The sequence below is a fragment of the Bombina bombina genome, chromosome 2 (genome assembly GCF_027579735.1).
Source record: "Bombina bombina isolate aBomBom1 chromosome 2, aBomBom1.pri, whole genome shotgun sequence".
NCBI classification, from domain to species: domain Eukaryota; kingdom Metazoa; phylum Chordata; class Amphibia; order Anura; family Bombinatoridae; genus Bombina; species Bombina bombina.
Window position 1 is genome coordinate 105,298,244 of NC_069500.1, and position 15,878 is coordinate 105,314,121.

General features: G+C 35.5%; 1 protein-coding gene across 1 annotated transcript in view; it reads left to right on the forward strand.

The window, feature by feature from the left end:
* Positions 1-207: 207 nt before the first annotated feature.
* LOC128648501 (UDP-glucuronosyltransferase 3A1) overlaps positions 208-15,878 on the forward strand; it is an 85,826-nt gene continuing 70,155 nt past the window's right edge. Inside the window, exons 1-3 of the mRNA XM_053701208.1 lie at positions 208-342; positions 3,906-4,007; positions 15,644-15,758. Coding sequence (XP_053557183.1) covers positions 249-342; positions 3,906-4,007; positions 15,644-15,758 — 311 coding nt within the window. The 5' untranslated portion in view covers positions 208-248. The remainder of the gene's footprint in view (positions 343-3,905; positions 4,008-15,643; positions 15,759-15,878) is intronic.

A 15,878-nucleotide genomic window follows, 5' to 3' on the forward strand; every position in this document is an offset into this window, starting at 1 on the left:
CCGGTTTTTGCAGGCGATGCCGCATATGTAATGTCCAAGAGAACAAAAAAAAATTGATAATAGGAGTAAAATAGAAAGTTGCTTAAAACTGCATGCTCTATCTGAATCATAAAAGAAAAAAATTGGGTTTCATATCCCTTTAATGGCTTGGCTGAGTATAAGCTCCTCCCAAAATGAACTGTGTAACTGCTCCAATAAATACGGACACCACAAGTTACTTTAGTTTCATATTTCTTTAGATTTGAAGAATGACTATGGGGAAAAGGCCATTTATTTTCCTTTTCTTCATGCAACAACTTCTCATGCTGCAGGGAGCAAAGATCCTGACTCTATGTTTATTAGGTGAGTCACCCTGAGTGGTCCTGGTTAGGATTTATGTTGTTTAGTCTGAATATTTACACAGTGCAAGTTTTTTTTTCCCTTTTGCTACGGAAATTTCAGTAGGAAGTGGCTAATCCAGGCTGTCTGCCTGTTTCCTATAGGACTCAAAAGTTTAGGTTGGAAGTGTGGAATTGTTTATAATATTACTAAACCTGCAAACATTCAAATATAAATATATTTATCTTGCAGTTATTTGCATAGCCAATTTTACCATAGAAAAACACTATCAGAGAAATTAATATACTACATTACATAAATTAATAGTTTTGTTTAACAGTATTTGTTCTAAATTATTGCTCATTGTATTCATATCTTTTTTTATTAGAAACCTGTTATGTTAAAATATTTTTTTTAAAGTGTTTTTTTTTAAATGTTTAAACTACAAACTATTAAAAAAATTTGTAAATTGTGAATTTGTGTTAAAAAATATTGTTTTTTGGTGTAATTAGATATGTTAATGGTGATTTCTTGTATTTTTTTATGCATATTGCCTATTTTTGCAATTTCAAATAGTTCAGTTTATAAAATGTGTTAATTTGTATATAGAAATGATGGACTTTCACATTTCATTATTAAAAAAAAAAGAAGTTATTGTTTATAATGTAACGCAGCTGTATGACACATTTAAAGAGATTGGATGAGTCAGTGACAAGAGGCATATATCTGTAGTAGCTAGCTTCCAGTAGCACATTGCTGAGCCAAAAGCCTACCTAGGTGTGCTTTTCAACAAATACAACTCACCTATATTGTATCTATAATACAGAGACTTAGATTTGATTGACCAGTACCAGTTGCAGACTCCCATTATGCACTGCTTGGATAAATGCCACTATCTATTCAATTCCAGAATGATCACTTCACTCACAAGATAAATATACACTGTATATGTTCAAGTGGCCCCATGGGAGAAGAACACTTTGGCCAGTGGCCCCCGGATACTATTAGCTTGATACCCCTGTTCTAGAGTATATCTATAATTTCGGCTTGCCACCTTGCGCCACGCACAGCGCATCAAATATGAAACACATTGATAATGAAATACTGAAAATGGCAAACAGTTTAAAACTTGAAACATTATCATAAACATTGCAGCTATTTTAATATTTATATATGCCATTGTTAAAGTTCACACTAGATTGAGGGTGTAATGAGTCATGTTTTTATATTCATATAATTAAAAAGAATCACCTTTCTCTAATTTGCTGGTATATTAATAATGAAGAGCAGTAATCAGTTTATTGAGAAGAAGCATATTTCTGAAACACACCTCATCCTGTACTGCCCAAATCTTTTGTGTGTAAAAAAATAAATGTGTTTGTGTGTTTTGCGTGTGTAGATGCATGTGTGTGTGTGTGTGTACTGTATATGTGTGTGTGTGTGTGTACTGTATATGTGTGTGTGTGTGTACTGTATATGTGTGTGTGTACTGTATATATGTGTGTGTGTGTGTGTACTGTATATGTGTGTGTGTGTGTGTACTGTATATGTGTGTGTGATTGCGCAATCACGATTTACGCTAGAATCATTATCTCAGAGCTGTGGTTAACTGTTTTGCAAAATTAAAACGTTGCACAAAACACATCAAAAATACAATACAAAGTACAGTTACACTCATATTAACTAATAAAAAATATTTAAAAAAAAATATTGCACACAAAAGTTACAAGGGCTCAAACATATGAGATCTCGGGTGTTAGAAAAAAAAGGCAGGCAAAGGACTTTAACATAAATATAAATATGTATGTATGTATATATATTTATATATGTGTATATATGTGTACATATCTATTTATATGTGTATATATGTATTTACAGACATATACACATATAAACATATAAATACACATGTACACATATATTCACATACATATAAATGCATTTGAGCCCTTTACAGTTATTTCATAAAATTGTAATTATTTAAAAAAGCAAGTGTTTACAAAGCTTTTTATGAATTAAAGTCCCCATCTTTTACTTTAGGATGACTAATATTGTAAAGAAAAGGTTAAAGTTTACAACCACAAAATTAAACTTTCATGATTCAGATTTTAAACTTTCCAATTTACTTATATAATCAAATTTGCTTTGTTCACTTGGTATTCTTAGTTGAAAGCTAAACCTAGGTAGGCTCATATGTTAGTTTCTAAGCCCTTGAAGGCCGCCTCTTATGTTAATGTATTTGACAGTTTTTCACAGCAAGAGGGCATAAGTTCATGTGTGCCTTATAGATAACATTGTGTTCACGCCCATGGAGTTATTTATGAGAGGGTACTGATTCGCTAAAATGCAAGTCTGTCAAAAGAACTGAAATAAGGGGGCAGTCTGCAGAGGCACTTAGATACAAGCTAATCACTGAGGTTAAAGTTATATTAATATAACCGTTCTGGTTATGCAAAACTGGGGAATGGGTAATAAAGGGATTATCTACCTTTTTAAACAATAAAAATGTCCCTTTAAGTTGCATGATCTATCATCAATTTTTACCTTACTGTCTCTTTAATAGTTTTGCATATTATATAAGATGTGAAAAGAATATGAATGAAGGAACCTGCTTGTATCTACCTCCTGGTGTACTGTGCGTGAGGTTCAGATTAGATTCAGAACTTAAACACGCCCAACTCTCAGGAAACAGGAGCATCAGGTTTATAGGTCACTAGACTTGAAATTCTTTTCTAGGCAGCTTGTCACGCACAGGGACAATGAATCTGATCATCTATGAGCCATTCAGATCGCGTGCTGTACTATTGTTTACAAATTAACAAATTCCATAGGCTGTTTGTAAGGATTACATTATTATTTATTTAAATCTGTGTTTGAAGAAACAATCATTTATGAATCAGAAGCAATTCTTTGCCAGCCATAGTTTGAAGGATAATTTTATATTTTGAAATCAAGAATAATTCAGACTAAACAGTTATGGTGTCTGGTATCATTTATCTGCAACAAACATGATTTGCCTGCATCTCTACATTAAATATTACATTACTATTACTAGTAAAGTTTAAAGGGGTTCTAAACCCAATTTTTCTTTCTTTCATGGTTCAGATAAAGCATGCATTTTTTTAATTTACCCCTATTATCAATTTTTCTTCGTTCACTTGCTATCTTAATTTGAAAAGCAAAAATGTAAGCTTAGGAGCCGGACCATTATTTGGTTAAGCACCTTGGTTGCGTTTGCTGATTGGTGGCAAAATGTAGCAACCAATCAGCAAGCACTATCCAGTGTGCTGAACCAAAAATGGGCTTAAAATGGCATGCTCTATCTGAATCATGAAAGAAAAAAATTGGGTTTAGTATCCCTTTAACTTTATTATTCTATCTCCAGGCAAAACATGTTTTTTTTTTATATTTAATTTCCTTTTTGTCATAAAACATTATGCTCATTGTCACAAGCAATGGTCAGCTAATAAACATTTACTGATTATGCTTTTAATATATAAAATGTCAGCTTTCTCTGACTGTACCCATAGTAAAAAACTAATAAGTGGAATGAGACTGAACTTACTCATAAACATTGTGATTTTTAGGTGGCAGTCATTACCTCCTAATGGATGAAGTCTCACGTATTCTTCATAACAATTCACATGAAGTGACAATGTTTCGACAGTTGGGAGAAGGGCTGTTACCAGGTATTTACAAAGAAAAGTTGCAATATTTTTTTTGACCTATAAATGCACTTTATATAGCGTAAAAATGCATTTTTAATAATCCCCCTAAAATGTCATCAATAAAACTAAAACTTATTTCTTGCTTCTTTAATTTTTTACCATGTGGAGATTACAGTAAAATTGACCTTTTTTATGTAAAACATCTCACAGCACCTATTTCCAATCCAAAACTTTTGCCTATGGTAAAAAAGCTCATCTATGTTATAAAAGCAAACAAAAAAACAACAACATTTGCATCCTTAGGCCTGTTTTTTTTATTTTTATTTAACCAGGACATGTTAATTACTGACCTTTTAATAGCCTCTAATGAGTGGTAGGGAAAGACCATTCTAAAGCCACTGTAAGGGTTAGAGGGGTTACCTTAGTAGTTAGATGACTGTTACTTTAGTGTTATTTATTTGCAGGTTTGGGGTGTGGTTGGGAGTGGGACACAAGCAATGAATAAAGTATAGTGAGTCATGATTAGGGTTATTTGTTGAGAGATTATTTAGAGGGTTTTTGTGTTGGGAACAGATTGGCTGAGCCCCAGATTACAAGTGAAACACTAAGGATAGTGCAGGGGGCAATATCAATATTGCTGGACAGTTCTAAAATTACCATGCAAAATTACTAGAGAAAGTTTAGCGTGACCAACATCCCTTTAGCGCTCCCTATACTTCCAATGGATATAGTGGCCACATTAAACATTGCTGATGATACAAGTTGACAGTTATGGGTTGTGCTCGAACGCAACCCAAAATAGCGCTAGGAGAAGCGTGACCTGAGTCCTGAAGTAAAGTGTTAGGGCTAAAATAAAAGTTTAACAAAACCTATGTAAAACATATTAAAATAAAGTATTACACTGGCATGAAATATACCAAAATGGGCCTAGATCAATTCCTTGGGTTGTCTACTAAAAACATTATATAGTTTTGATGGGTAAATAAAAAAAAAACCACAAGGCTCTTTTTCTGTTTGAATGAAGTGATCGAAAAAATGCTAAAAATTCTGTTTTTTTGAGTAAGTTTTAGTCTGAAATGCCTAGTTTGCAAGTGGAGCCCAAAAATATTAGCATTATTGAGCGCCAACACCATTTGAGTTAATTCAATAGCACCTTTATTCTTGCATTAATATTGCAAGTTGAAAGTAAAAAGTTATTGCTCGAGCCAAATCCTCAGGCACAATACATCTGGAGTCAGCTTTGCTAAACCCTGCAAAGGTAGGTGTATGTATATATATATATATATATATATATATATATATATATATATATATATATATATATATATATATATTTATATATATTATATTTGTATGTGTGTATGTTTAAGTAGATATGCATACATACATACAAATATATATACACACACACATATATTTATACAATTCAGCCCTTCCCAGTTAAACACCTTGTTATATACTATATTACTTTAAAACACTTTTTATACATTTATTTTAATAATAAATTAGCCAAATTGTAAAATAAAAGAGTAATTACAAAGGATTCTGAGACAAACCTGAAATATATACACATATTTAATAGAAAATATAAGTTAAAATTTTCAAAACAATATATAAAAATGGTTAAAAAGTGATATGGTATATGTCAAGGTGTTTGACTGGGAAGGGCTCAAAAGTATATAAAAATATATGTGTATGTGTAAAAATGTATGTGCACACATAAATACATATATATACATATAAACACATATATACACCTATATACTGAACATATATATTCACTTTTGTGCCCTTCACAAAATACCTTAAAATATGCAATATATTTTTAAACAATCTTAATATGTTTTTATGGGGTTTTTTTTTTATAGAAATACTTAAAATTCCTGTTCTTCACTCAGAATGTTATTTTTATTTTTAAATATATATATATATATATATATATATATATATATATATATATATATATATATATATCTACAGTATATTTATATAGATGTATGTCATATAGATTTTACAAAAAGAAAAAGAAAAATTTCTTCTAAGTGAAGAACATAAATATTTGAAGTATTTCTTATGCACCTTCGGATAAGCGTTCGAACGGAAAAAAAGAAAAGGTATTTTTAGTACCACCCAGTCTAGGTCTATGGTCTATGGGGAAAGGGAGTTAGCACGATCACGTTATCTGACCTCCAGATCTTAGTGCTCCTGAGTCTTTTGCTCGCCCGCTAAATTTTTACTTTCAAATTGTAATACCAGTGCAGACATAGAAGCGCTATTGATTTACCTTGAGCTCAATTAACACTAAAAATGATTTGCTCCACTTGTAATCGAGCCTTGAATGGGGTATTTAAGTATCTCCTGGTTCCCTGTATTTAGGTAATACAGTGCTACCTTTACAATGTAGGTACTATAATTAACTTAGTGGAGAGGAGAGAAGTGCTAGTGTAATGTAAAATCAGTAATATTGTACAACCATATCTTGGTTGTTTTTACACCCTATATATATAGAACCCTATATTGAAACCTCACTCAATTAACCCTTTCAGGGGCATACAAACCTCACCAAATTAAACCTTTCAGGGACATACAAGTGGGTGGCTGATGGAAATAAATAAATCATGTGCACATATATTAATAGGCTGCTGCAAGGACAAAATCCAACCACATTTCACAAACAGTAGAAAACAGTTACTTGTCTTTAGCACCATATTTTGGCTATATAGCATCTAAGCACACCTAATAATTTAAAGGGAAATGATACTCAATACATTTCTTTGTTTCATCTAAAGTAGAGCAATTAAAATGTATTAGATTGCTTGTTTTTAAAAGATACATATTAATGTGCTAAATAAACCAAATGTACTTTTGTGCTTGGTATCCTGACAACTTCCTGGTTTACTTTAAGTTTAAACAGGTTTGGCTTCACCATTTTCACCATGCGAAAATATGATGAACTGCTTCTCTTTCACATATGATATAGCAAGTTTTGTGTACCGTGTCCCTTTAACATCAGGTCCACGCCGGTGTGAAGTAAGAGTCAAGTAACTACCAGCAGTGATTCTGTTTGATGGAACAGGGCTTTATTAAAGGGACAGTCTACCATAGAATAGTTATTGTTTTAAAAGATAGATAATCCCTTTATTACCCATTCCCCAGTTTCACATAAACAACACAGTTATATTAATATACTTTTTACCTCTGTGATTAACTTGTATCTAGGAACCTTCTTCCAGCCCCCTGATCACATGACTTAGCATTGTATTGTGCTAAATCTTAAATAACCCCCTGTGCCTGAACACAGTGTTATCTATATAGCCCACGTGTACTTTCTGTCTCTTTGTGTTGAAAAGAGATTTAAAAAGCATGTGATAAGAGGCAGCCCTCAAAGGCTTAGAAATTAGCATATGGGCCTACCTATGTTTAGTTTAAACTAAGAATACCAAGAGAAAAAAGCAAATTTGATGATAAAAGTAAATTGGAAAGTTGATTAAAATTAAAAGTCCTATCTGAATAATTAAAGTTTAATTTATACTAGACTGTCCCTTTAAAGGACCAGTCAACACAGTAGATTTGCATAATCAACAAATGCAAGATAACAAGACAATGCAATAGCACTTAGTCTGAACTTCAAATGAGTAGAAGATTTTTTTTCTGACAATTTTAAAAGTTATGTCTTTTCCACTCCCCCTGTACCATGTGACAGCCATCAGCCAATCACAAATGCATACACGTACCATGTGACAGCCATCAGCCATTCACAAATGCATACACACTTATTCTTGCACATGCTCAGTAGGAGCTGGTGATTGAAAAAGTTTAAATATATAAAGACTGTGCACATTTTGTTAATGGAAGTAAATTGGAAAGTTGTTTAAAAGGGCATGCTCTATCTGAATAATGAAAGTTTAATTGTGATTGAGTGTCCCTTTAATTAATTTGAGCTACTAATCTGAAAATTTGGTTACATTTTTTAAACCTTTAATTTAGTCAAACATGAGCCCGTAAAAGATATGAAACCCCACATTTGTCTTTTGTGATTCAGAGCATACAATTTAAAAAAGTTTCCAATGTACTTCAATTATCACATTTGCTTCCTTCCCATGGCACTCTTTGAAGAGATATCTAGGTAGCTGTCTGGAGCACTACATGCAAATGAATAACATTGTTGCAAAACTGCTGCCATATAGTGCTCCAGACATGTGCATACTCCTGAGCATACATCACTGCTTTTCAACAAAAAATACCAAGAGAACAAAGAACATTTGATAATAGAAATATATTGGATAGTTGTTAAATTGACATGCTCTATCTGAATAATGAAATAAATATTTTGGGTTCCATGTCCCTTTAAAAGAATGTAGAAAACTGATGTTCCTTTAAAGGGACACTAAACCCACATTTTTTCTTTTGTGATTCAGATAGAGCATGCAATTTTAAGCAACTTTTTAATTTACTCCTATTATCAATTTTTCTTCGTTCTCTAGCTTTCTTTATTTGAAAAAGAAGGAATCTAAGGCCTAGATTTAGAGTTCGGCGGTAGCCGTCAAAACCAGCGTTAGAGGCTCCTAACGCTGGTTTTGGGCGCCCGCTGGTATTTGGAGTCAGTGATTAAAGGGTCTAACGCTCACTTTACAGCCGCGACTTTTCCATACCGCAGATCCCCCTACGCCATTTGCGTAGCCTATCTTTTCAATGGGATCTTCCTAACGCCGGTATTTAGAGTCGTTTCTGCAGTGAGCGTTAGAGCTCTAACGACAAGATTCCAGCCGCCTGAAAATAGCAGGAGTTAAGAGCTTTCTGGCTAACGCCGGTTTATAAAGCTCTTAACTACTGTACCCTAAAGTACACTAACACCCATAAACTACCTATGTACCCCTAAACCGAGGTCCCCCCACATCGCCGCCACTCGATTAAAAATTGTAACCCCTAATCTGCCGACCGCCACCTACGTTATACTTATGTACCCCTAATCTGCTGCCCCTAACACCGCCGACCCCTGTATTATATCTATTAACCCCTAACTTGCCCCCCACAACGTCGCCGCAAGCTACTTAAAATAATTAACCCCTAATCTTCCGACCGCAAATCGCCGCCACCTACGTTATCCCTATGTACCCCTAATCTGCTACCCCTAACATCGCCGACCCCTATGTTATATTTATTAACCCCTAATCTGCCCCCCACAACGTCGCCGACACCTACCTACACTTATTAACCCCTAATCTGCCGAGCGGACCTGAGCGCTACTATAATAAAGTTATTAACCCCTAATCCGCCTCACTAACCCTATCATAAATAGTATTAACCCCTAATCTGCCCTCCCTAACATCGCCGACACCTACCTTCAATTATTAACCCCTAATCTGCCGACCGGAGCTCACCGCTATTCTAATAAATGTATTAACCCCTAAAGCTAAGTCTAACCCTAACACTAACACCCCCCTAAGTTAAATATAATTTACATCTAACGAAATAAATTAACTCTTATTAAATAAATAATTCCTATTTAAAGCTAAATACTTACCTGTAAAATAAATCCTAATATAGCTACAATATAATTTATAATTATATTATAGCTATTTTAGGATTAATATTTATTTTACAGGCAACTTTGTAATTATTTTAACCAGGTACAATAGCTATTAAATAGTTAAGAACTATTTAATAGTTACCTAGTTAAAATAATAACAAATTTACCTGTAAAATAAATCCTAACCTAAGATATAATTAAACCTAACACTACCCTATCAATAAAATAATTAAATAAACTACCTACAATTAACCTAACACTACACTATCAATAAATTAATTAAACACAATTGCTACAAATAAATAAAATTAAATAAACTATCTAAAGTACAAAAAATAAAAAAGAACTAAGTTACAGAAAATAATAAAATATTTACAAACATAAGAAAAATATTACAACAATTTTAAACTAATTACACCTACTCTAAGCCCCCTAATAAAATAACAAAGCCCCCCAAAATAAAAAATTCCCTACCCTATTCTAAAATACAAATATTACAAGCTCTTTTACCTTACCAGCCCTGAACAGGGCCCTTTGCGGGGCATGCCCCAAGAATTTCAGCTCTTTTGCCTGTAAAAAAAAACATACAATACCCCCCCCCCCCAACATTACAACCCACCACCCACATACCCCTAATCTAACCCAAACCCCCCTTAAATAAACCTAACACTACCCCCCTGATGATCTTCCTACCTTGTCTTCACCATGCCAGGTTCACCGATCCGTCCTGGCTCCAAGATCTTCATCCAACCCAAGCGGGGGCTAGACATCCACTGAAGAAGTCCAGAAGAGGGTCCAAAGTCTTCCTCCTATCCGGCAAGAAGAGGACATCCGGACCGGCAAACATCTTCTCCAAGCGGCATCTTCTATCTTCTTCCATCCGATGACGACCGGCTCCATCTTGAAGACCTCCAGCGCGGATCCATCCTCTTCTTCCGACGACTAGACGACGAATGACGGTTCCTTTAAGGGACGTCATCCAAGATGGCGTCCCTCGAATTCCGATTGGCTGATAGGATTCTATCAGCCAATCGGAATTAAGGTAGGAATTTTCTGATTGGCTGATGGAATCAGCCAATCAGAATATAGTTCAATCCGATTGGCTGATCCAATCAGCCAATCAGATTGAGCTCGCATTCTATTGGCTGTTCCGATCAGCCAATAGAATGCGAGCTCAATCTGATTGGCTGATTGGATCAGCCAATCGGATTGAACTTGATTCTGATTGGCTGATTCCATCAGCCAATCAGAAAATTCCTACCTTAATTCCGATTGGCTGATAGAATCCTATCAGCCAATCGGAATTCGAGGGACGCCATCTTGGATGACGTCCCTTAAAGGAACCGTCATTCGTCGTCTAGTCGTCGGAAGAAGAGGATGGATCCGCGCTGGAGGTCTTCAAGATGGAGCCGGTCGTCATCGGATGGACGAAGATAGAAGATGCCGCTTGGAGAAGATGTTTGCCGGTCCGGATGTCCTCTTCTTGCCGGATAGGAGGAAGACTTTGGACCCTCTTCTGGACTTCTTCAGTGGATGTCTAGCCCCCGCTTGGGTTGGATGAAGATCTTGGAGCCAGGACGGATCGGTGAACCTGGCATGGTGAAGACAAGGTAGGAAGATCATCAGGGGGGTAGTGTTAGGTTTATTTAAGGGGGGTTTGGGTTAGATTAGGGGTTTGTGGGTGGTGGGTTGTAATGTTGGGGGGGGGGGTATTGTATGTTTTTTTTTACAGGCAAAAGAGCTGAAATTCTTGGGGCATGCCCCGCAAAGGGCCCTGTTCAGGGCTGGTAAGGTAAAAGAGCTTGTAATATTTGTATTTTAGAATAGGGTAGGGAATTTTTTATTTTGGGGGGCTTTGTTATTTTATTAGGGGGCTTAGAGTAGGTGTAATTAGTTTAAAATTGTTGTAATATTTTTCTTATGTTTGTAAATATTTTATTATTTTCTGTAACTTAGTTCTTTTTTATTTTTTGTACTTTAGATAGTTTATTTAATTTTATTTATTTGTAGCAATTGTGTTTAATTAATTTATTGATAGTGTAGTGTTAGGTTAATTGTAGGTAATTGTAGGTAGTTTATTTAATTATTTTATTGATAGGGTAGTGTTAGGTTTAATTATATCTTAGGTTAGGATTTATTTTACAGGTAAATTTGTTATTATTTTAACTAGGTAACTATTAAATAGTTCTTAACTATTTAATAGCTATTGTACCTGGTTAAAATAATTACAAAGTTGCCTGTAAAATAAATATTAATCCTAAAATAGCTATAATATAATTATAATTTATATTGTAGCTATATTAGGATTTATTTTACAGGTAAGTATTTAGCTTTAAATAGGAATCATTTATTTAATAAGAGTTAATTTATTTCGTTAGATAAAAATTATATTTAACTTAGGGGGGTGTTAGTGTTAGGGTTAGACTTAGCTTTAGGGGTTAATACATGTATTAGAATAGCGGTGAGCTCCGGTCGGCAGATTAGGGGTTAATAATTGAAGGTAGGTGTCGGCGATGTTAGGGAGGGCAGATTAGGGGTTAATACTATTTATGATAGGGTTAGTGAGGCGGATTAGGGGTTAATAACTTTATTATAGTAGCGCTCAGGTCCGCTCGGCAGATTAGGGGTTAATAAGTGTAGGCAGGTGTCGGCGACGTTGTGGGGGGCAGATTAGGGGTTAATAAATATAACATAGGGGTCGGCGATGTTAGGGCAGCAGATTAGGGGTACATAGGGATAACGTAGGTGGCGGCGGTTTACGGAGCGGCAGATTAGGGGTTAAAAGTGTAATGCAGGGGTCAGCGATAGCGGGGGCGGCAGATTAGGGGTTAATAAGTGTAAGGTTAGGGGTGTTTAGACTCGGGGTACATGTTAGGGTGTTAGGTGCAGACGTAGGAAGTGTTTCCCCATAGGAAACAATGGGGCTGCGTTAGGAGCTGAACGCTGCTTTTTTGCAGGTGTTAGGTTTTTTTTCAGCTCAAACAGCCCCATTGTTTCCTATGGGAGAATCGTGCACGAGCACGTTTTTGATGCCGGCCGCGTCCGTAAGCAACTCTGGTATCGAGAGTTGCATTTGCGGTAAAAATGCTCTACGCTCCTTTTTTGGAGCCTAACGCAGCATTTGTTTGAACTCTCGATACCAGAGTTAAATTTATGGTGCGGCCAGAAAAAAACCCGCGGAGCGTTAACAGCCCTTTTACCGCCGAACTCTAAATCTAGGCCTAAGCTTTGGTTCAGACCCATGAAAAGCACTTGTTTATTGGTAGGTGAATTTATCCACCAATCAGCAAGAACAACACAGTGTGTTCACCAAAAATGGGCCGGCATCTAAACTTACATTATATTCTTGCATTTCAAATAAAGATATCAAGAGAATGAAGAAAATTTGATAATAGGAGTCAATTAGAAAGTTGCTTAAAATTGCATGCTCTACCTGAATCACAAAAGAAAAAAAAATTGGGTTCAGTGTCCCTTTAATTAAGCAGAAGACTAATATGTGTAATTGCAATATATTATGTGTAGGGACTATACTTGAGTGTGTATATATACGGTGCTCAGTGAGTACACCCCAACAGATTTGTCAGAAAACCTTTACTTACCTTTCAGACACAACATATTCTATGGGACACTATACTACAAAATACTCCCACAACTGAGGGCCATTGATTGCAACCAAGATTTGTTAATTTGCACCCACAACAAAGTATTTTTCCTAACAAAATTAATTCAAGACCATGTTGCAAAAAATGAACACACTCCAATAAAAGTCATAGGAGCAAAGCTAAATGTCTGACAACAAATCCTAATTAACAAGAATTCAACTACAGGTGAGTCTAATTATTCATTAAACAGGTGTCCAGCACACAGTTGATTATAAAAGGGCGTTTCTTACCAAAGAAAACCCCTTCCCATGTCATGCTGTCAGCAATGGCACCACATGGAAGAGAAATGTCACAAGGCCTAAGAAAGAAAATAATTTCTTTACACAAGAAAGGTGAAGGCTACAAGAAGATCAGTGAAGCAAAAGTGATATAAAAAGGTAACAAAGATAGAACTGCAACCATCTCCCAGAAATGTCCAGGCTTTCCATGGAAGTTAACACCTCGACAGGAGCATCTTCTGATGAGAAGGGTTGAAGAAAATCACCATGCAAGTTCACTGCAGTTAGTTAAAGAAGTAGAAAGCCAAACTGGGGTGATTGTTTACCGTCATACAATATGGCGTACACTGCAGAGGAATGGCATGCATGGGTGTCGTCCTTGAAGGAAGCCTCTCCTAAGGCCTATGCACAAAAAAGCCTGCCTAGAATTTGCCAGGACACATGCTGAAAAAGAAGACGACTACTGGAACTCTGTACTCTGGAGTGATGAGAACAAGATAAATGTTTTTGGAACTGATGGTTGAGGAGTACAATGAAAAATTCATGGTGCCTACAGTGAAACATGGTGGTGGCAGTGTCTTTCTGTGTGGTTGCATGAGTGCTGCTGGTGTCGGAGAGCTGCATTTCATTAATGGTATCATGAATTAACAGATGTACTGCTCTATATTGAAAGAGAAGATGCTACCATCACTCCGTGCCCTTGGTCGTCATGCAGTTTTCCAACATGACAATGATCCAAAACACACATCTAAGGTCACTGTTGCATTTCTGAAGAAGAACAGGGTGAAAGTGATGCAGTGGCCAAGTATGTCTCCTGATCTAAACCCAATCAAACACCTATGGAGGATTCTGAAGAGACAAGTTAAGCATCACTCTCCATCCAGCATCCAGGCTCTAAAAGAAGTCGTTCCTGAAGAATGGAAAAAGATAGATGTGTAATGTCCCCTTTAATTCAGCCCCACCTTCTTTTGCTTTATAAGTGCACTTCCTGCTATCCTCTTTGCTTGATTATTTTGTTTGGCACAGGTTAAAGGATACACTCCTCCACTCCAGCTGACAGATATTGAGCCTCAAGCCTTTTCACCTATTAGGCTACTTGTTGCCTTCATCGCTATCCTGAACAAAGTACCTGACTCTTTTGTTACACATTTTGCTGTTCAGCTCCTCTCCGTTCTCAGCTACAGAACACTTCCTGTTCCCAGCGGATTGACTTTGTACAGCCGGATCTACACGCTGTTCCACGCTCACACCTTCCAGTAGCTTTCACGGACACTGCTACTGCTCCCTTCTCATCGTGTTACCATACACCAACCACCGGATTCATTCTGCTTCAGCTGCTAGTACTTGCAAGTATATCTCAATCTGTATTGAACTGCTAATTGTTATTCGTCTGCCATTCCTTGCTTGCAATACTTTGCTTATCTATTGGATAACCTGTTTTCTATCATTTGCTGCTTAAATCTCCAGTCTGCATTCTAACCATATCTTATGCTTTGCAACAATCAAAGTACTAAGAACATATCAGCCGTATATTTTTGCATAGTGTCATTTATACTTATATCAGCAGTTATCCTAACCTCTACCTGCTGTATTACTTTGCAAACACTCAGATTCACCCTTACACCGCTGCTGGGAATCATCCATTACTATTAAAGTGCTGTATTAATACTGACACTGCAGGCTAAGCCTTTCCTGTGGTTGTTCCGCTATTACAGCTACACAACATTTAAATATTGTAGTTATAACAAGATGTTGCAATATGTCGAAAACTTGTTCATTCCATATCTAGAAGACTTTGTGTTGCCGTTACAAATGATGGAGGTCATACAAAATACTAGATGTAGTAGTTTTTATTGTGGGATGCATTCATTTGTGCATAACCTACTTTGAGTAAAACTGAAGATTTGTAATCTAAGTTATATTATTAACCTTACTTTAATGTAATGAGCTAAACATATGTTCTATAAAACTCAGTTATGTCAAAATTCTGGAAATTGTTCTTGTGTTCATTGAGATATTGATTAAAATCTTACTTTTCAAAAGGGGTGTACTCATTTATGCTGAGCACTGTGTGTGTGTGTGCATATATATATATATATAAAAAATATATATATATATATATATATACACATATATATATACATATATATATATATATATACACATATATATATATATATATACATATATATATATATATATATATACATACCATAAAATGTATTAAGCATTAATCTTGTGTTTTAGGTTATCACTGGCGGCCCATTCCTTACAAGATCGTCACATATTTCCTTGATGAGAGTTATCTTCAAGAATTTGATGAGTTTTTCAAAGAGTACAGTAAACTATTTTTCAATGGCAAGTAAGTTCCCTCTTTATACAAACTCACAACCTTGCCCCAGTATGGAAATGTATAATGCTGGGAAAAGAATGCATCTGTTGTCAATTGAAATATTTACTTTGCAAATCTTCTTCCATGATA